General features: G+C 42.7%; 1 protein-coding gene across 2 annotated transcripts in view; it reads right to left on the reverse strand.

The window, feature by feature from the left end:
- POLR1B (RNA polymerase I subunit B) overlaps nt 1-21,089 on the reverse strand; it is a 43,119-nt gene that overhangs the window by 15,320 nt on the left and 6,710 nt on the right. Inside the window, exons 2-10 of one of the 2 annotated variants that reach the window (XM_055107406.2) lie at nt 20,439-20,692; nt 15,979-16,146; nt 15,591-15,737; nt 13,759-13,891; nt 12,109-12,245; nt 11,114-11,337; nt 10,297-10,468; nt 5,032-5,203; nt 3,536-3,817 (exon numbers count right to left, since the gene is read on the reverse strand). In XM_055107406.2, the coding sequence (XP_054963381.1) occupies nt 3,536-3,817; nt 5,032-5,203; nt 10,297-10,468; nt 11,114-11,337; nt 12,109-12,245; nt 13,759-13,891; nt 15,591-15,737; nt 15,979-16,146; nt 20,439-20,692 (1,689 nt within the window). The remainder of the gene's footprint in view (nt 1-3,535; nt 3,818-5,031; nt 5,204-10,296; nt 10,469-11,113; nt 11,338-12,108; nt 12,246-13,758; nt 13,892-15,590; nt 15,738-15,978; nt 16,147-20,438; nt 20,693-21,089) is intronic. The other variant, XM_055107407.1, reaches the window with a different exon arrangement.

Genomic DNA, 21,089 nt, shown 5'->3' on the forward strand with positions numbered 1-21,089 from the left:
GAGCTTACAGTGAGCCGAGATCACGCCACTGCACTCCAGCCTGGGTGACAGAGCAAGACTCCATTTAAAAAAAAAAAGAAAAAAAAAAAAAGAAAGAAATTGTCACAAGCTGGCCGGGTGCAGTCACACCTGTAATCCCAGCACTTTGGGAGGCCGAGGCAGGCAGATCACCTGAGGTCGAGAGTTCGAGACCAACCTGACCAACATGGAAAAACCCCGTCGCTACTAAAAATACAAAAAAAATTATCCGGGCATGATGGTGCATGCCTGTGGTCCCAGCTACTCGCGAGGCTGAGGCAGGAGAATCACTTGAACCCAGGAGGTAGAGGTTGTGGTGAGCCGAGATCGTGCCACTGCACTCCAGCCTGGGCAAGAGCGAAACTGTCTCAAAAAAAAAAAAAAGAAATTGTCACAAGCCATCCTAACCTTCAGCAACCACCGCCCAGATCAGTCAGCAGCCAGCAACACTGAGGCAAGACCTTCCACCAGCAAAAAGATTACAACTTACTGAAGGATCAGATGATTTAATATTTTTTAGCAATAAAGTATTCTTAAAATTGAAATATTTACAGCATAGTGTAAACATAACTTTCATATGCACTGTGGGAAACCGAGAAATTCATGTGGCTCACTTTATTCCAGTGCTCTGGAACCAAACCTGCAATATCTCTGGGGTAAGCCTGAAGGCTTCTGTATTGCTTGTGGAAGTTTAAATCGCTTCAGCAAGGACACACAGGAAAGAAGTAGCAAGGGGACAGGGGCCTATGGGAGGGAGCATTTCACTGTATGTCTTAATATTTTTATTTCTAAGCCACCTAAATGCATTAAATGCATTAACCCCCAAAATGTAATTACAGTTAATCCTCATTATGTGCACATTTGCCTACTTGCTACATTATCTCTGTAACCACAAAATTAATACTGGGGATGCTTTCAAAGTCATTTCAGAACATGCAGCAAAAAACTTTGAGTCCCCTGATGCAGATGCTCCCCGCAGCTGAAGTCAAACAAGATGATGCCATGCCTTCTTGTCAGCTCATACTATAAACAAGTGTCCCTTGCCCAGTCTGTTCACTGACACGTTTTCAGCATTTTTGTGCTTTTTGTTGGTGTGATTTCACTGTTTAAATAACAGCTTCCAGGCCTGGCATGGTGGCTCACACCTGTAATCCCAGCACTTTGGGAGGCCAAGGCAGAAGGAATGCTTGAGGCCAGGAGTTTGAGACCAGCCTGGATAACATAGCAAGACCCCATCTCTACAAAACAAACAAACAAACAAAAAAACAAATTGCCTCCGAGTGCAGCACTGAAGTGCTGCCTAGTGTTCATAAATGCAAAAAGGTGTGATGTGCCTAACAGAAAAACATGTGTGTTAGATAAGCCTATAATTACAGTGCTGTTGGCTGAGAATTCAATGTTACCACGTGAACAATATATATTTTTAAAGGGTGTCTTTCAACAGAAACACACAAAAAACAAGGCTACATATTGATCAGCTAACAAAAATGTTGTAACCCGAGGCTTGAAGGAACCTTACCCTGTATTTCCCCTAGGCACAATTCAATATTCACTGGTGACTTTAAAGATGAGTACTACAAATAATGAGAATCAACTGAAATTAAGTAAAAAAAAAGAAAAAAAGAACACTCTTCCATGAATCATAAATACATTCTGAAGACATCAAGTGTTTGTTAGAGTGTCAGAAGTTACCCACCTCGTGTTTCATCTGTCACCACAATATGAACATCTCTATCGAAAGTTAGGTAGCGATTCTGTCTTCTTCTCCAGTGCTAGAGCAAAAAACCCTTCCCCATCTCTTTTTCTGCAGTTGGATATACTTTCTACCTCTCCACTTTCTCTTTTCTCCTTTCTACCCTCTCCTGGACTTTGACATTTTGAATCACGAGTAACAAAATTCTTTTCCTCGTAGAGGATAAACCTTCAAATTACACTGATTACATCTTCTGAATCTTGAGTATTTCTTGATTACTTTCTGTAGGGCCCTCTTCTTACAGGCCACTCTCTCTCTCTTTTTTTTTTTTTTAGATGGAGTCTCACTCTGTCACCCAGGCTGGAGTGCAGTGGTGCAATCTTGGTTCCCTGCAACCTCCACCTCCTGGATTCAAGTGATTCTACTGCCTCAGCTTCCTGAGTAGCTGGGACCACAGGCACATGCCACCACACCCAGCTAATTTTTTTGTGTGTGTATATTTAGTAGAGATGGGGTTTCACCATGTTGGCCAGGTTGGTCTTAAACTCCTGACCTCAAGTCATCTGCACACCTCGGCTTCCCAAAGTGCTGGGATTACAGGCATGGGCCACCACGCCCGGCCAGGCCACTCTAACTGGGAGAAGTACTTTTAAGCAGAACTTTCTTGAGTCAATGCCCTTCCAGTTGCTTGAGAACACTTATCATCTGATCCCCATGAACTGGAAGTTTTACTGTACACATATTAATCCCACCGAGGACCCTGTCCACAGACCACCAAAGACAGAACATTTCTAGTCTCCAAATCATAAATGGAGAACCCTGGGACTAGAAGACTGCAGAGAAGACTGACATCTTTAGGTATGAAGGTAAATTCAAACCAAGTATCAAGCCAAGCAGAGACAGAGACAGCAGCTTTAAGGTTATCAGGAAAAAAGGTTATATATCTGATGACATCAGGGTAGACTGGGAAACCTCCTTTTAAACTGTCCTCCTGCAAACCAACACTGTTTTCTATTTAGAAATGCAAAGATCCACCAAGAGATGCAAAAAGAAATGACCCAAAAAACTACTCAATAGCTTCTATACTTCCAATATTAATGACTAGTCTATTTCGAATGCTTTGGCATCATTCTTATTCATTTATTTTTCATTTTGGAGATAGGATCTCACTTTCTCACCCAGTCTAAAGTGCAGCAGTGGCACAATCACAGCTCACTGCAGCCTCAAATCCCTGGGATCAAGCGTTCCTCACTTTCATTATCTTTTTTTTTCTTCCCAAAGAAAACAAAATACCTATAACACTTAGTTTCTCCTGTTTTCACTTTCAAAGAATGCATTCAGCCTTCTACAGAGGAGCCAAGAAAGCAGCCCAACTCCTGCACAGAAGAGTAAAAAAGAATTCTTACAGAAAATCACTGCTGAATCTCCAAAAGCAGCACAACTTAACAGGTTAAAAACCATGTAACCCTGGCCGGGCGCGGTGGCTCACAACTGTAATCCCAGCACTTTGGGAGGCCGAGGCAGGCACATCACGAGGTCAGGAGATGGAGACCATCCTGGCTAACACGGTGAAACCCCGTCTCTACTAAAAATACAAAAAATTAGCCAGGTGTGGTGGCGGGCGCCTGTAGTTCCAGCTACTCGGGAGGCTGAGGCAGGAGAATGGCATGAACCTAGGAGGCAGAGCTTGCAGTGAGCCAAGATCGCGCCACTGCACTCCAGCCTGGGCGACATAGCAACACTCCATCTCAAAACAAACAAACAAAAAAAACACAAAAAAACCCACATAACCAAACAAGATGTTTATCACTGTACACTACATACCCAAGTTGCATAGTAAAGCTGGAATAGATGCCGTATACACAAACTGTGTGACAACCTCACATACGGCAGTTAGGTGGTTCATCAGGCCACAGGGCTCCCCGTCTGGAGTATGCACGGGACAAAGGAAGCCCCAGGACTCTGGCAGCAGCCTGCGTACTGTGGTGGTCCTCATCTTGGCAAAATCAGCCCCTCTGTGCACGCAGCGGAAATGGGAGAGGTAGCGTATGAAGTTCAGCTTGTCAGCCACAACACAAAGTCCAGAATCTTGTAGGAGGCCAAGACCTTAATAAAACAAAAGTCATTCAAAAATGGGCCAATCTTTTAAAAAATGGAAATTGTTGAGGCTTTATGACGACAAAACCTCAGAGCACTCTACAGATCATAGAATGAATTATTACAACATTTATTCTCCTAGCTCTGATGAGTGTAAAGAGTTCACAAAAAAATATGTAAAATAATCCCCAGATTTCACAAACTGTATTAGCCCCAACTAGTTCCCTGTCTCCTCTATGACCTCCTTTGTGGGTGAACATTAAATGAGTTAATAAAATGGCAAGTAGTTAAATTCATCCGAGAGAGTCAGATAATAGACAAGCAAGAAAGCAGGCTAATGAAAGAATCGGCAACAGTAACATGGGTTAAAAAAAAAAAAAAAAGGGCGGGGCACAGTGGTTCATGCTATAATCCCAGCACTTTGGGAGGCCAAGGTGGGTGGTTCACCAGAGCTCAAGAGTTCCAGACCGGCCTCAGCAGCGTAGCGAAACCCCATCTCTACAAAAAATCCAAAAATTAGCCAGGTATGGTGGCTTATGCCTGTAGTCACAGCTACTCGTGGGGCTGATGTCGGAGGATCACCTGAGCCTGGGAAGTCAAGGCTGCAGTGAGCCATGATCCTGCCACTGCACTCTAGACTGGGTGACAGAGTGAGACCCCGACTCAAAAAAGAAAAAAAAAAAAAATTCTGAATTCCCAATTACCACTTTTTAAGTTTCTAGGGTCATTCTCTTTTTTGTTGAGACAGGGTCTCACTCTGTCACCAGGCTGGAGTACAGTGGTGCAATCACAGCTCACTGCAGCCTTGACCTCCTAGGCTCAAGTGACCCTCCTACCTTGGTCTCCCAAAGTGTTGGGATTACAGGCATGAGCCACCACACCTGGCCTCTCAGGTCACTCTGAGGCAAGGCAAATGGTTTAGAGATGGGCATGTACAGCAACCCATCTAGAATTCCTGTTAGGCAAGCCTTCCTCAGAGGTCTAAGTGGTCTTTCATTTTCTAGAAGGAAGCAGAGAAAATGTATTCAGTTATCTGAATTAAATTTTAGCGATACAGACACCTTGTCTAAAGCCCTTTAGACCGATAGTTGTCGAAGTCATAGTTATGAGAAATTTACTTTTTTCGTGGGGTTTGCTTTTAAAAAGAACTCTCAGGGACAGGCAAATCTACACTAAGCAAATAATTTGAAAAACATTAACTAAAACGATCTATTTAATTTTACCTGTTTTAGAACGCAGATTCCCCGTAGCAAAAAGGTATTCAAATGGTTTGGTAAGGTCTATGCCCATTGTAAAAATCTTCATCAAATTGTCAGTGTTCATGGAAACACTGGTCTTCTGAGCCTTCTTATCAAAAGCTATTTTAATAGACACTAACCAACCTTCCAGTTTTTCCTGAAATAAGAAAAAAAAATTAATATAAAATAGTATGTGAGCCAGGTGTGGTGGCTCACATCTATAATCCCAGGATTGAGTGGATTGCTTGAGACCAAGAGTTCAACATGAGACTGGGCAAAATGGTGAAACAAAACCCTGTTTACAAAAAAATTAGCCAGAGGGGGTGGGGTGAGGGGGTGGGGCGTGCCTGTAGTTCCAGCTACTTGGGAGGCTGAGGCGGAAGGATCGCTCGAGTCCAGGAGCCTAAGGCCTCAGTGAGCCATGACTGTGCCACTGCACTCCAGCCTGGGAAACAGGGCAAGACCCTATTCTCAATAAAATAAAATAGTATGTGTTTCAATTATCACAAACTTCATATTTATTCCCATGTAATCTGTACGATCTTTAACAAAGGTCTACTAACATACATCAAAACCAAAAACCTGAAAGAGGGCTTTTCAGGTGCAGAAAGGATAGCTCTTCAGTGTGATGCCCTCCTTCACCCATTATACTTGTTATACATCTAAAACCAATCACACGAACTACACAGTCCATCTTAATCTATGCTGCCAACACTAAGTGAAAAGCCTAAAGCAGCCTGCAATTCCAAAATTACAGCTAGACTGGAGGAATGAGTTCTGGTGTTCTGCAGCACTGTGGGTTGAATACAGTTAACTATATTTGTTGTATATTTTTTCACTGCAGCCTCAACCTCCTGGGTTCAAGGGATCCTCCTGCCTCAACCTCCTAAGTAGGTGGGACCATAGGTATGTGCCACCATGCCTGGCTAATTTTTAAATTTTTTTTGTAGAGATGGGGGTCTCACTTTGTTGCCTAGGCTGGTCTCAAACTCCTGGGCTCAAGCAATCCTCTTGCCTCAGCTTCCAAAGTGCTGGGATTACAGGCGTGAGCCACCACACCCAGCCTTATTGTATATTTTCAAAAAGCTAGAAGAGGGGATTTCGAATGTTCACAACACAAAAAAATGATACATGTTTGAGGTGATGAATGTGTTAATTACTCTGATTTGATCATTATACATTATTGACATATATGGAAAAATCACTGTATACCCGATAAATATGGACAGTTATTACATGTCAACTAAAAATAAAAGAAAAAAAGACTATACACCATCAGCGCTTTCTATGGGTGGTTCAGAAACCACTGAAAATACCTAAGAGAATGTTGGAGATAGGTTCTCTCCTATATTTGATATTTGGAAGAAAACGTGGAAGATGTACATAGGTCACTAATGTATACCTTTTCCAGCAGGCCCCTGAGTCAACACATTAGCCATTGACTATTGATAATCCACCTCTTCAAACTATCAGTGTTTGAACACTCACACTTGGAAGACCTAACTATTCTTCCAGAAGACAGCACTGGAAGTGACACATTTCATTTCTGCATATTCTCTGGCACTGACACTGCATTTAATATCACTGTGGTGCAGTAATATTAAATTTTCAGTACTTGGAAGGAATAAATTTTGGAGAGGTGTGGGAAGAAGGAATATATTTTATAAAATGTTACAATGAATCTCACAACTGACTACACACTAGTAGGATTTGTAAGTACACTACTAAAAATCTGTAATGTACAGATAAGGGAATTACCAGGGAGTGAAGGAAGCTGTTAGCTCACCCAACAAGGGTGTTAATGTAGGTTTGGACTTTATCAAGTGAAACCAGAGAATCAAGTTTGAGTGGAAGAGCCTGGCATCACTGCTCCACCTCTGCTGGTTGCTGTTTAGATTCCTTTCTTGAGCCTACATCTTCCTGTGTCATAAATGTTTTTATCAGGTGTACACTGAACACTTCATCTTCACAGTCAAGATGGAATAAGAAGCCCTGGATCTTGACAACTGATTTGTTTGTGTTCTTCTCCCTTTTTTTTCATAACTATGTCTACTTCCTTATTTGGGTTTAAAATCAAAACCAGAAAAGCTAACTGAAGTGTTTTATGGTTAATCTACAATAATACAGAAAATATGGTTGCTATTTTTCAATTTTATATCGCTTATTTCAATGTAAATACAATGTGAATTTTTAACAGTCTATAATTCATCTTATGTCATGGTTATGTATCTTCTGAAGATTGTTTTTATGCTCCAAACTCAAAGGTTTAAAAGCTTTAACATAGCTGGTAAGGAAATCAGATACTCGGCAATGAATTCTCTGAAAAAGCCCCAATTTTCCCTTGGTTTCTCTTGTTGCTGACACAGGTCACATTAGTAACGCCTTGCTACAGAAGACTCATTTCTTTTTTCTGTTGAGACAGGGTCTTGCTCTGTCACTTAGGCTGGAGTGCACTGGTGTGATCACAGCACACTGCATCCTCCGCCGCCTGGGCTCAGGCAATCCTCTTACCTCAGCCTGCTGAGTAGCTGGGACCACAGGTGTGGCCCACCAGGCCTGGCTAAATTTTTTAAAAATTATTTGTAGAGACGAAGTTTTGTCTCTGGGCTGTTTGCCCAGATTGATCTCAAACTCCTGGGCTCAAGTGATCCTCCCACCCTGGCCTCCCAAAGTGCTGGGATTACAGGTGTGAGCCACCGCACCAGGTGTGTTTTTTTTTCTTTTTGAGATAAGGTCTTGCTCTGTCGCCCAGGCTAGAGTGCAGTGGCAGAATCACCCCTTATTGCAGCCTTGACCTCCTGGGCTCAGGGATCCCACCTCAGCCTCCCAAGTGGCTGGGACCACAGTCATGTACCACCATGCCCAGCTAACAGGTTTTTTTTGGAGACAGGGTCTTGCTCTGTCGCCCAGGCTGGAGTGCAGTGGCGTGATCTCAACTCACTGTAACCTCCGTCTCCCAGGCTCATGCAACTCTCCTGCCTCAGCCTCCTGAGTAGCTGGAATTGCTGCAGCATGCCAGCATGCCCAGCTAATTTTTATATTTTTTGTAGAGACAGGGTTTTGCAATGTTGCCCAGGCTAGTCTTGAACTCCTGAGATCAGAAGATGCACCCACCTTGGCATCTCAAAGTGCTGGGATTATAGGCGTGAGCCACCGCACCCGGCCACTGCTAATAGTTTTTATTATTTCTGTAGCGATCTCTCTGTGCTGTCCAGGCTGGTCTCAAACTCCTTGGGCTCAAGTTACCCTTCTGCCTCAGCCTCCCAACGTGCTGGGATTACAGGCATGAGCCACTGTACTCCTGGTCTCATTTCTTTTTCTTTTCTTTTTTTTGCTAATTAGGAATTGATGTGGAATGAAGACAGATTTATAAGTGTGGAATACAATGAGCTCACCATGCTTCACTTTAAGTAGATGGGAAATGTAAATTAACCTTTACTTGAAAGGTTAATTTAATAACAGATTAAATTAATAAGAGAAAACTTACGCTGCCTGCTTTCCATTTTTGTCAGGAAAATTCTAGGCTGCTGAAATTTTTCAATCTAATTTTATGGACCGAGCAAACAGAAACAAAGATTATTACCTTTCGGGAAGAATGTAAATAAGAATTACTACCTAGATAGGAAATTAGAAGGCCGGGTGTGGTAGCTCACGCCTGTAATCCTAGCACTTTGGGAGGCCAAGGTGGGTGGCTCACTTGAGGTCAGGAGTTCGAGACCAGCCTGGCCAACATGGTGAAATCCCGTCTCTACTAAAAATAAAAAAATTAGCCGGGCGTGGTGGCACGCGCCTGTAATCCTAGATACCCGGGAGGCTGAGGCAGGAGAATTGTTTGAACCCGGGAGGTGGAGGTTGCAGCGAGCTGAGATCGTAGCACTGCACTCCAGCCTGGGAGACAGAGCAAGACTCTGTCTCAAAATAAAATAAAATAAATTAGAAGCCAGGCACAGTGGTTCACACCTGTAATCCCAGCACTTTGGGAGGCTGAGGCAGGTGGATCACCTGAGGTCAGGAGTTCGAGACCAGCCTGGCTGACATGGTGAAACCCCACCTCTACTAAAAATATATTAACTCTTAGATTACATCTTTTTGAGGATAAGATGCAAAATATAAAATGCCACTGAATCAATATTCTTCTGAAATCATTTTTGTGCCATGCCAACTTTTTCTCTATATACATCTACAGTCAAATTTCACTACTCACAGTAGCTATGTTCTAATGAACACTGAATTAACACATATAAAACCACTACTCCTGGGGAAAAATACAGGGCTGGGTTCCTGCAAGTCTCTGGTCATAACATTCTGGTCAACGGATCAATATACAATCTTGTTTAATGTAAGCTTTTGTTGAAAGGCACCTTATTTAACATACCTTGTTAATTCATTAACCCTGAACACTAGACAGCGCTTCAGTGCTATGCTTGGGGACCATTATAAACAGCAAAAACTGGCCAGGCTCAGTGGCTCATGTCTCCAATCCTATCACTTTGGGAGGCTGAAACAGGAGGATCACATGAGCCCAGGAGTTTGAGACCAGCCTGTACAACATAGTGGGACCCTGTTTCTACAAAAAAAATTAAAAATTAGCTGGGTGTGGTGGTGAATGTCTATAGTCCCAGCTGCTCAGGAGGCTGAGGTGGGAGGATTGCTTGAGCCTGGGAGGTTGAGGCTGAGACCCTGTCTCAAAAAAAAAACAAAAAAGTCACCAATAAGAAGCACGACAATGTGAAAAACATAGCACTGAGTGCACCTCAAAAAGGACCGTCTTTATAGTATGAGCTGAAACCGGAAAGCAGAGCATCGCCCTGCCCCGCCTCAGCTGTAACATTTGCCTCAGGAGACCTAAATTCTTCACTGCTCTGCTCATGTATGTGAATAATCATGAAAGCACCGAGCACTGACATTAGGGTTACAAATAAATTTTAGCCAGTGAGTGAGTTCACAAATACAGAATCTACAAATAATGAGGATCAACCATATGTATAAATACAGGCCATTTGCTTTTTATCATTAACACTGTGACCAAGATTTGATGTGATCTTTATATAAAAATATTAAGCAAATTTCCAAACCTGGTGTAAGCTAGGATTTCTGATTCCCTTACTGCTAAATGAACAAACAAAAAAGAGACCACACAAAATGCCAAAACTAGAAACTATAAACATGCAGAAAACAGTACTGCTGGACAAAGTCACACCATTCCACAAGTGGTACCACTGGCCAAGGGTGGACATAGCATGCATTTACCTTCAGGAACATAAGGAAGAGCTGACCCGGTGTGAGGACTTCCTGGTTCACCAAACTATCAGGATTGTCCTCCATGCACTCTCCTTTGGCTAAAGCAAAGAGCTTTCGCGTCATGAGACAAAGCATATAAAACTTTTCAGTATTGGATTTCAAGTGGATACAGATGCACTGGCTGTGAAAACAGAAAAAAAAAAAAGCTTAAAACAATTCAGTTGGTAATACTACTTAATGTTCTATTAACCAAGATCCCCAACTCATGCTTACTTAACTTTAATTAAATAAAATTAAGCATTCAGTTTTTGAGCTACACTGCCACATTTGAAGTGCTTATCATGTGGCTGGTGGCTATGCACTGGACAGCACCAGTATGGAGCTGGCTTCTTTAGTAATTATACAGTGGTTATATAAGACAAAGTCCTTGCTTTGGAGAAATAAAGTGATACAATCCCTGCAACTTTCAGGGATTGTACAGAAAGAAAAATGTACATCTGTGTACACAGAAAGTAAAAAAGTAAATGTAAATGAATGAAATGTTCACAATTAGAATCCAATGTACTATTTGGACATTATTCTGGAAGTCTGAAATGATTTCAAAATAAAAGTTAAAAAGTACTATAAAATAAAACACGACTACTAAAAAAATACAAGTGAGGAGGGCCGCAAAAACAAAGGTAGCCCCCGGCTAGCAAGGACCAGGATTCTACCCCAAGATTTATTCTCATTCCCAAATGACTCGCCCGCCCAAACTGCAACCAATACAAAGAACCACTGACAGCCCTCCGCCCCTCCAGAAACAGTTTAGACAAAGCACACATACTTAAACAGGAACTCCGCAGCTTGCTCATTTGGGTACCAGTCAGGAACATTGAGTTTTACTCTGAAGCATTCACCTAGGTAGTTAAGGACCTGTTTTTGTGTCAAACAACCCTCTTCCATTACAATCCTTAACATCTGAGAAACAGAGTTCCTAAGGAAAGAATCATCCTCTTTTCCTTTGATGAGCTCCTGAAAGATCTGATAATCAGAAAAGCTGACAAGTGCCTAGAATAGAAAATAAAAGGTTTAATTGCTCACTAATAACTAAAATACTTTATCTATTCACTAATAATTACCTTCTCTCATTTTTTTAATACCCAAGGAAAATTAGCACTCTGCTATTGCTGAATCAAAGTAAACTCTCTAAAATAAAGCATTCTTTGTATGATAGCCAGACAGCAAAATTGCCTCCAGGGTCCTCATCTCCTGGTGTTCACAAACGTGTAGTTTCCTCCCATGCCGAATCAAGGCTGGCCTGCTTGACCAAGAGAATGTGGTGAAAAAGATAATGGGAGACTCCCAGGGCTAGATCACAAAGGGCACTGCAGCTTTTTCCTTCTGCATCTTCTGCTCTCTGTTCTCTCAGCTAACTATATGGAGGAAGACAGTTGCCTCAAGCAGCCTACAGAAAGGGCCATGTAGAGAGCAACCCCATGAGGAGACCTCCTGCCAACAACCAGCAGATTTGCCAGCCATGTGAGTGAGCCACCTTGGAAGTCCTCAAAATGACTGCAGTCCTGTCTGACATCTCCATGCAACCTCCTGAGACCCTGGGCCACAACTGCCCAGCCAAAGCACTCCCAAACTCCCGACCCGCAGAAACTGTGAGACAGAAATTTATTGAGTTTTAAGCTATTGAATTTTGAGGTAATTTGTTTTGGAGCAGTGGACAACTAGTACAGTACTATTTTAACAAGGAGAATCCATCCAATGTGCACAGGATACTACCCCCAATGAATTTCTTCATAACAAAAGAATGCATTCATTAAGTCATACCTTAAGTGCAAATCCCAAAGGAAGAAAGAACAGTTCCTTCCGGTAAATAAAGTTCAACATAACAGTGCCATTTTCCAAGTAGTGGAGGTTCATATTGACAGCGGAATGTTCTTCCCTCACACAGTGCATTGAAACTCCTTTGAACCAAACAACAAAAAAATCAGAAACTCATTGATATCTTAATTGCTTCAACCATTTTCTTTCTGAACAATCTTACCCTCTTAGACACAATTAAAGCCAAATCACTAAGTTTAGCCAAGACTGGCAATCAAAAATGTTTCTAAACCTCAGCAAATGTCCTCTTGCATGCAAAACCTACCCAGATTGAGAAACACTAATGTAAAATAACTGAAACTATGAATTTAAGCAAACTTCAAAGTTTCCCTCCAGGACAGAGTCCACATCTCTTAGCACTTTATATCCGCCTTAAACTGTGGAGTCTGGTCAAGACATGGTGCTTGATCTAATAGTTCCAATGGAGAAAAGTAGAATTTTAGATTTTATTTCAGTTTCAGGCAAAGACTGCTAAGACATACTACCATCAACTGATGCAAAAGAAAATCACTAGACATTCAGGCATGCTGTTTTTCTAGGTATAGTATGTATGGCTATAATTAAGGTCTGATTTTTAGCTCAACTATCAGGAAAAATTGTTTAACTGTCAGGGTTGCTCAAGAATACAACATGCTGTCTTAGGCACTGTCAAAGAGAATGTTCCAACAGAGGCCAGGTGGCTGTCAGACAGAGACCCTGAGGGGTGTACCACAGTGGCCTGAACCAGAAGACATCCAAGGCCCACATTCACCTATGGCCAAGCCAGACTAGCTTCCATCTTCATAAGTAGTAACAAAAATACACATGCTCTTTCAGTTTGCTAAAGTGAATTTTAAAATGCTTATGATTGATAAAAATCATATATATTCAAGGTGTACAATACCTTGAATATACATATACATATAATGATTTCCACAATCAAACTGATGAAAACATCAATCACCACTCATAGTTATCATTTGTAGTACGTGTGCACGCGTGTGTGGTTGAGACACTTAAAATGTACTCATCAATTTTAAGCAGTACAGTATTACTATCATCACCAGGCTATACATCAGATCCCCAGAACTTATTCATCTTGTAACTGCAAGTCTGTATCCTCTGACTAACATCTCTCCATTTCTTCTTCCATCCCAATTATGAAAACTTAACACAAGAATGCTCAATAGAAAAACAACAAAAAACAAAAGAAAGACCAGACACAGTGGCTCATGCATGTAATCTCAGCACTTTGGGAGGCTGAGGCAGAAGGACTGCTTGAGCCCAAGAGTTCGAGATCAGCCTGGGCAACATGGTGAAACCCCATCCCTACCAAAAAAAAAAAAAAAAATTAGCTAGGCATGGTGGCACGTGCCTGTGGTCCCAGCTACTTGGAAGGCTGGGGTGGGAGGACCATCTGAGCCTGGGAAGGTTGAGGCTATGGCGAGCTGTAATCACACCACTCTGCACTCCAGCCTGGGTGACAGAGTGAGACCCTGTCTCAGAAAAAAAAAAAAAAGAAACAAAAATATCAAAGACCATTTGGATGCATCTACTTCAAAAAAAAAAAGTTTTAAATTTTCCTTAAAAAATATTCTAATAATCTCCAGAACTTACCATACTGAGTATAACCAGGCCCTCTGGTTTTCCATTTTGGTCTTATCATTGCAATGGGAAAATTTCTCCGAGGCATAATCAACATTCGGATGACTTTTTCAATGCCATTGATTATAAAATAGCCCCCCATTTCCTGCCAAAAAGATGAATTGCAACTTGTTAAACAAAGATACATGACTAACTGTAAACATGAACCTCACTCCTAGCCAAAGGTAGTACAACACACAGAATAGGAACACAGAGGTGAAATGTACTACTGATCCCTTGAAAACAGTACACAGACACTGTCTTTGTGTGAATTAACAGTTCTCAAGTATATTACAAAGGTCCTAGGGACATGGGAAAAAAGTATGGAAGAAAAACAGGGTACTTCTCTTTATCAGACAGGCTCAACCTATCTTGCCTTTCTGTCCCCTAAAATGACTTCAGTCTTCAAATAACACTAAAAAAACTTACTCCAAAGACGTGTTGAAAGATAAAAACTGGGCCGGGCACGGTGGCTCACGCCTGTAATCACAGCACTTTGGGAGGCCGAGACAGGAGCATCACAAGGTCAGGAGATCGAGACTATCCTGGCTAACACGGTGAAACCCCGTCTCTACTAAAAATACAAAAAATTAGCCAGGCGTGGTAGTGGGCGCCTGTAGTCCCAGCTACTCGGGAGGCTGAGGCAGGAGAATGGCTTGAACCCAGGAGGCGGAGATTGCAGTGAGCCAAGATTGCGCCACTGCGCTCCAACCTGGGTGAGACAGGGAGACTCCGTCTCAAAAAAAAAAAAAAAGAAAGATTAAAAACTGTAACCATTTTGCTTCCATACGAGTATGGTTTCCCAAATAAGTTCAAAAACTTGATTGTATGAAAGCTCTGGAAACCAGAAATTTGGATTAGCTAAATAGAAAAATATTTTTAATAGCTCTGCTCAATATCACATTTCTGTAATAAACAGCTACTATTTACGAATTGCCTACTATGAAACAGGCATATTATAGTAGGTGCTCTATGTTATCATAACATTTAATTCTCATAACAATGAGTGGGGTAGCTATTATACCCACTTGCAGCAGAGGAAACTGAGGCTCAGGGAGATTAACTTCCCCAAACCACAAGACTGATAAGCGGAAGAGCTGTGTGTCAAACCCAGATCTGACACCAAAACCCTCTTCCCACCACATAACACCATCTACCTATTTAGTAGGCACTGTCTGTTCATCTTGATTACCTCAACTCAACACTGCAAAGCCACCTAATATAGCTGAAAGAAATGATGAAGGGAATGCATATAAGTCATTTAATATGCGCACAGAATCTTACTGTTAGCAAAGCAGACATTTTTATTTTACTTTTTTAGTGACGGGGTCTCACTCTGTCTCCCGGGCTGGAGTGCAGTGGCACAATCATGGCTCACTGTAGTCAGGCCTCCTGGGCTCAACTGATGCTCCCGCCTCAGCCTCCCAGTTAGCTGGGACTACAGATCCATGCCACCACCATGCCCAGATAAATAGACATTTTTGACAATAGCTTTGTGGATTAAGACAGCTTGAAAAAAAAAAAACAAATTTCGTGGAAGTATGTCTCTATCATTCAGAAAATTAGGGAAAAACCTACCAGTTCTTCCCCCCGAACAATAATATTCTCTAATTTTACAGCCACTTTTTCATACTGTCTAATTTGATAGTTATTCAGAGCCATACACTGTATGCAGGCAAGATACTGGTATCTCTTTCACCTATCCAGAAATCGGAGCACAGAAGGAAAACACTGACACACTTCTCGTCTTCTTACTCCCAGCCCAGGCCTTCTCTACTGTCTCATGCCTGGACGCCCGTGATTACCTCCGCCTCCTCATGGTGCTCAATGAGGGCTTGTGGGGGAAGGTTACGTAAGTTGCAAAGCTTGGATTTCACCATGATGGGAACATAGCCAAGAAACTGCTTAATGATTCCTTTTGAGATTCCATTCACTGCCCAGTTGATATCAGCCTAAATGAAAACAAGAGAAAAAGTTACTTAACAGAAATATCTGCATTTACGAGAACAAATGAGTATTTTCAAAGACTGAGGAAGAAGATCAATTAAATTATTTTATGCCTTAGATTTAGAAGGTGGGATCTCTTAGACAATAGCACCAAGAAAGCAATTTCTGGCATAAACTTTATTAGGCACCCGCCCTACTCCCAAATATGTGCAGTGTTGAGAGTCACACAGCATCACTAGTACTCACTGTCAACTTCCCACGGTAGGTACTCCTTCGGCCCCGGCATTCTGCTGGATAAACATTGGCCTCTTTGCAGATGGTCCCTTTTGGAACTGTAGGTGGACTGATAACAGCATCCAGAATAGTAAAAGAGATACGCTCATCTTTGAAAGCAAATTCAAAGGGAGGTATAGCCTGAAATGCAATTCACACTATTAAATTGCTTGCATTTCCAAGGCATTTTTTCTCTAAGACTCTTCCAAATCTTATGTGTTCTACAAACATTGATGCCTGTGATGCCACCATGACATACCTAAAAAGGACAGTTAAGGCTACCTCCAGTTGGTCGGGCGCAGTGGTTCACGCCTGTAATCTCAGCACTTTGGGAGGCCGAGGTGGGAGGATCACAAGGTCAGGAGATCGAGACCATCCTGGCTAACACGGTGAAACCCCATCTCTACTAAAAATACAAAAAAAATTAGCCAGGCGTGGTGGTGGGCGCCTGTAGTCCCAGCTACTCAGGAGGCTGAGGCAGGAGAATGGCGTGAACCCGGGAGGCAGAGCCTGCAGTGAGCCGAGATCACGCCACTGCACTCCAGCCTGGGCGACAGAGCGAGACTCCGTCTCAGAAAAAAAAAAAAAAAAAAAGCTACCTCCAGTCTACTCATAACTTCACTAAATACTTAAAACCACAATGCATTATTAGTACAAGATTGTTTTGAGTGACCACATGTGTCAGAGACTGTAGTAGGCTCTAGGGATACAGCTGTGAACAGAACAAAATTCCTGTTCTCTGAACCAAGAGCCTTGTGTATTCTTAACTCGTCTATGTGCATAGCAAGACAAACGGGACTACTGCTAATAGAGCAAGGATACGGAAATATCCTTTAGGATTTAAGACTAGATGCTTAATGTACAATGGCAACGTCAAACTGAAGCCAGAGCCATGCAAAGGAAAAGATGGTGGCCAGGCTGGGTTTCCCCTTCCACAGAAGTTACTTCTTTGTACCATTCTGTAGGGGAAGCTTTGCTGTTCTGAGGAAGGGGCATCACCAAGCTCTCCTATATATTAATTACAAGCAACCTCCTAGACTTAGTCTTAGAATAATGAAAATGAAAAAATGGAACCAAGAAAGAATACCAAGGAGGTTCTCCACCTTCACGTGAGTTAACTTACCTTTTCTAAATTTTAAAATGTTATCTAAAGCTGGTATTATTTTAGAAATTCATATTTTATTTAAAAATAAAAGCCAGATGCAGTGGCTCACACCTGTAATCCCAATATTTGGGAGACCGAGGGAGGAGGAGTACTTGAGCTCAGGAGTTTGAGACCAGGCTGGGCCACACGGGGAGACCCCGTCTCTACAAAAAATAAAAATAAAAAAATTAGCCGGGCATAGTGGTGCACGCCTGTGGTCCCAGCTACTCAAGAGGTTGAGGTGGGAGGATCACTTGAGCCTGGAAGGTCAAGGCTGCAGTGAGCTATAACCATGCCACTGCATTCCAGCCTAGGTGACAAAGTGAGATCCTGTCTCAAAAAAAAAAAAAAAGAATGGAGTTTAAAAAAGAGAGATTAGACGATTTGCTTTCTCAAGACGCAGCTGCACTATTTAGAAAGAAATACAGTGAACTGTCATTATTCATAATAGTTATGTTCTATACAGTTGCCATAAACACTGAATTAGCCAATACTGAACCACTGCTCCTAGGGTAAATACATGGTTAGCTTCCTGCGAGCCTCTGGTCACATTTCATCAACTGATCAACACACAATCTTGTATTATGTGTGTTTCTGTTTAAGGACAGCTTATTTAATACATATTATTGAGTCCGTAACTCATGCCTGAACAAAGCCTATGATTTCATCCACTGATCAATACACAACCTTGCATTATGTGGGTTTCTGTTTAAGGACAGCTTATTTAATACATATTATTGAGTCCCTAACGCATGCCTGAACAAAGCCTATGTTAAATGCATGTATTAATATTTTCCCCTAAAGGCACAGCACACCCTTTTTGTGCTTAGGAACTTTATACAGAACTTTAATACTTTAATACTTTGCTTGGGGGACATTTTAAACAGCAAAATCACCAACAAAAAGCACAAAACACGGCACTAAATAGATAGTGAAGACAACCTCTGTTTATAGTTTAAGAACTTAAAACAAGAAGGCCGAGCATCACCTTGTTAGATCTCAGCTGGGAAAATGGACACTGAGCAACTCAACTTTTTTGCTGCTTCTGGGCATGGTGCTTTTGGAGTAGAAGTAAATTTTAGTGAGTAGGTGAATTTGCAAATATAGAATCCCCAAGTAATAAAAATCAATTGTATTTTGAAAAGACAGACACATAAATTCTGACTCACAGAAAGGAGGAATTCACTCCAAAGAAACTTGGCAAAATTATGTTTTGTAAGTAAAAAATATAATAACTATTTTTTCCCTTGGCTTTATAAGTATTAGTTATTTATGTTACTGTGTTTTACAGAACTTTTTCAAATACTATATTATTATAGTCCTAGCTAAGTTGTGGCATCATTTTCTATGCAGGGCCAAATTTTCTTCATCTACTTCAACCAAAACAATTACCACAAGGGACTGAATGCACAAGCAGACATAAGAATCCGGCTGTCTTTTCATTAAGCCAGACATTAAAAAGATTTTTAATAATGCAATTCATCTAACTTCTTTTTTGCTTTGGAAAATATTTTTCTTAAAAATGTTAACATATAATTGGTTTATTTATTTATGTATTTATTTTTTTGGGAGAGTCTCACTCTGTCACCCAGGCTGGAATGCAGTGGTGCAATCTTGGCTCACTGCAACCTCCGCCTCCCAGGTTCAAGCGATTCTCGTGCCTCAGCCTCCTGAGTAGCTGGGATTACAGACATGTGCCACCATGCCCGGCTAATTTTTGTATTTTTTAGTAGAGATGGGGTTTCACCAGGTTGGCCAGGCTGGTCTGGAACTCCTGACCTCAAGTGATCCACCCGCCTTGACCTCCCAAAGTGCAGGGATTACAGTCAAGAGCCACCACACCCAGCTGACTGGCTTATTTTTAACTTAGTGCTTTTCTAAAATTTCTCAATTGGATTTTTTTTTTTAAAGACAGGTCTCACTCTGTTACCGAGGATGGAGTGCAGCGGCACAATCATAGCTCACTGCAGCCTCAAATTCCTGGGTTCAACTTATCCTCCCACCTCAGCCTCCCGAGTAGCTGGGACCAGCTACTTGGGTGCGCACCACCATGCCCCACTAATTTTTAAATTTTTGTGGAGATGGGGTTTCACTATGTTATCCAAGCTGGTCTTGAAATCCTGGGCTCAAGTCATCCTTCTGCCTTGGCCTCCCAAAGTCCTGGATTACAGGTGTGAGCCACTGCACCCAGCCCGATTAACTTTTAATTAGGAATTTTTTCTCACAGACATGATACTGTAACAATCCAGGCACAACACAAATAACCCCCACCCCTCTAGTCTTTCTAAACAATAAATCTTAATGGCTCCCATATTATTTGCCGAATAGAGTTCAAGAATCAGACTGGCAATCAAAGCTCACAACATAAATCTTACCCAGCAAAACCACAGGTAGGGTCCCCTAAGCATGTGCTCTACTCTTCCCCTGGACGAAATGCACGTTTCTCACTTCTTGAACTCATCTAATCCTGCCCTTTCTCAAACTCCTGGATTAGTGGCGCCGCCCATATGCTCCCACAGTAGCCCACACAATCCCTTGGCAGAGCAGTTCTCAAGAACATTGGCATGGACTGCTTTCATATCTTCACCCCTTCAACCCCCAAACACGACAGGGAGCACTTCAATGCATGAACTGTCTCGTACACGGGACTGCCTCCTCCACATCCTCTGAGCCTAGTGCCTGGAGACACTGGGGATGCTGACTAAACGAAACTTTCCCCCACCATACTCACTTGAATTCTGCTACCATTACTCTACGCTAATAATGCAATTACACTTTTCGATTCAATCTTGCTTTTATGACTCATTTATACCTTCCTCGGCACCTGCTTAATTCATAACAAATGACGAGTAGTTTCTCTCTTTAAAGCTCTAAGAGAAGGACACTGAAGGATAACCTTGAACATTACACTGTACCTACAAATACGTTCGGAATCTTTTGAGGTACGTTTTGGAGAGGTAAGTCTTCAAGTGATATAAAGCCGTGTGCATTGTGAAGCACACCCCAGATAAGCCACTTCCTCACTCTCACAGCACCCCGAAACTGTCCAAACTACGGTTCACAATCACTTTTCACTCCAGAATCACGAATACATCTCTTAAGACGCCTCGACTACAAGTCTCACGAAGGCCAGTACCGCGTCCTGTTTAACATGTTGTGCTCTCCCGCTTACCCACCAAGCCTGTCAGGATCAAGGAGCACATGCATTTGGGGTCATACTGTGACCTCCCAGCCATCTCCCTGGGATTGGCCTCGCCGCGGCAAGGGCGCCAGCGGACGCCGCGCTCACCTGCACCGCGAGGCCGAGGCCCTCGTGCACAGCGTAGTTGAAGGACTCCACATGCGCCCGCGTCAGCTCCTGCAACGCTGCCTTTTGCTGTTCCCGCGGGATTCCATAAGAGGGGTCAGTCAAGTGCTTTAGGCTAGGCCCGCTGGGCAGGTTCCGCCACCGGCTGCCAGGATCCATGTGGCCACCTGCACACCGGACGCCAGTCTCTCGGTACACGCCGGAAGTAGTGGCCGGAGTCCCGTTTCCGCAGCCTGCTGGGAAATGTAGTTCCCTCTCGTTCCACCCGCCCTAGGCCCTGCGGTTTCGGTTTCTTGGGGTCAACGTAGAACCAAAGACGTCGAGTGAACGGGCCGATTAAGGCCGTGTCCAGCCAGAGCGTGGCGGGCCCTCCCTTTCTCCCATATTCCGCCCCACTCATCTCCCCGCTCTGCGAAAGATGCCGCAGGTGGAAACCCGCTCCCCGCCCAGTTGAGCATGTGACCTCTTTGGCTCTCATTGGCTCAGTCAATTAGGATTGGAGGAGAGCGGTCTTCTCAGGTTCTCTTCTATTTCCCTTAACCTGTTCCCAGTCCCACGCTGATGCCGACCCTGGGGAGTCATCCGGCCAAAGTCGTTGCTTCAACGAAAAAGCGGATGCCGGGCCCCGGGCTG

This window comes from Pan paniscus, chromosome 12 (genome assembly GCF_029289425.2).
Source record: "Pan paniscus chromosome 12, NHGRI_mPanPan1-v2.0_pri, whole genome shotgun sequence".
Taxonomy (NCBI): Eukaryota; Metazoa; Chordata; class Mammalia; order Primates; family Hominidae; genus Pan; species Pan paniscus.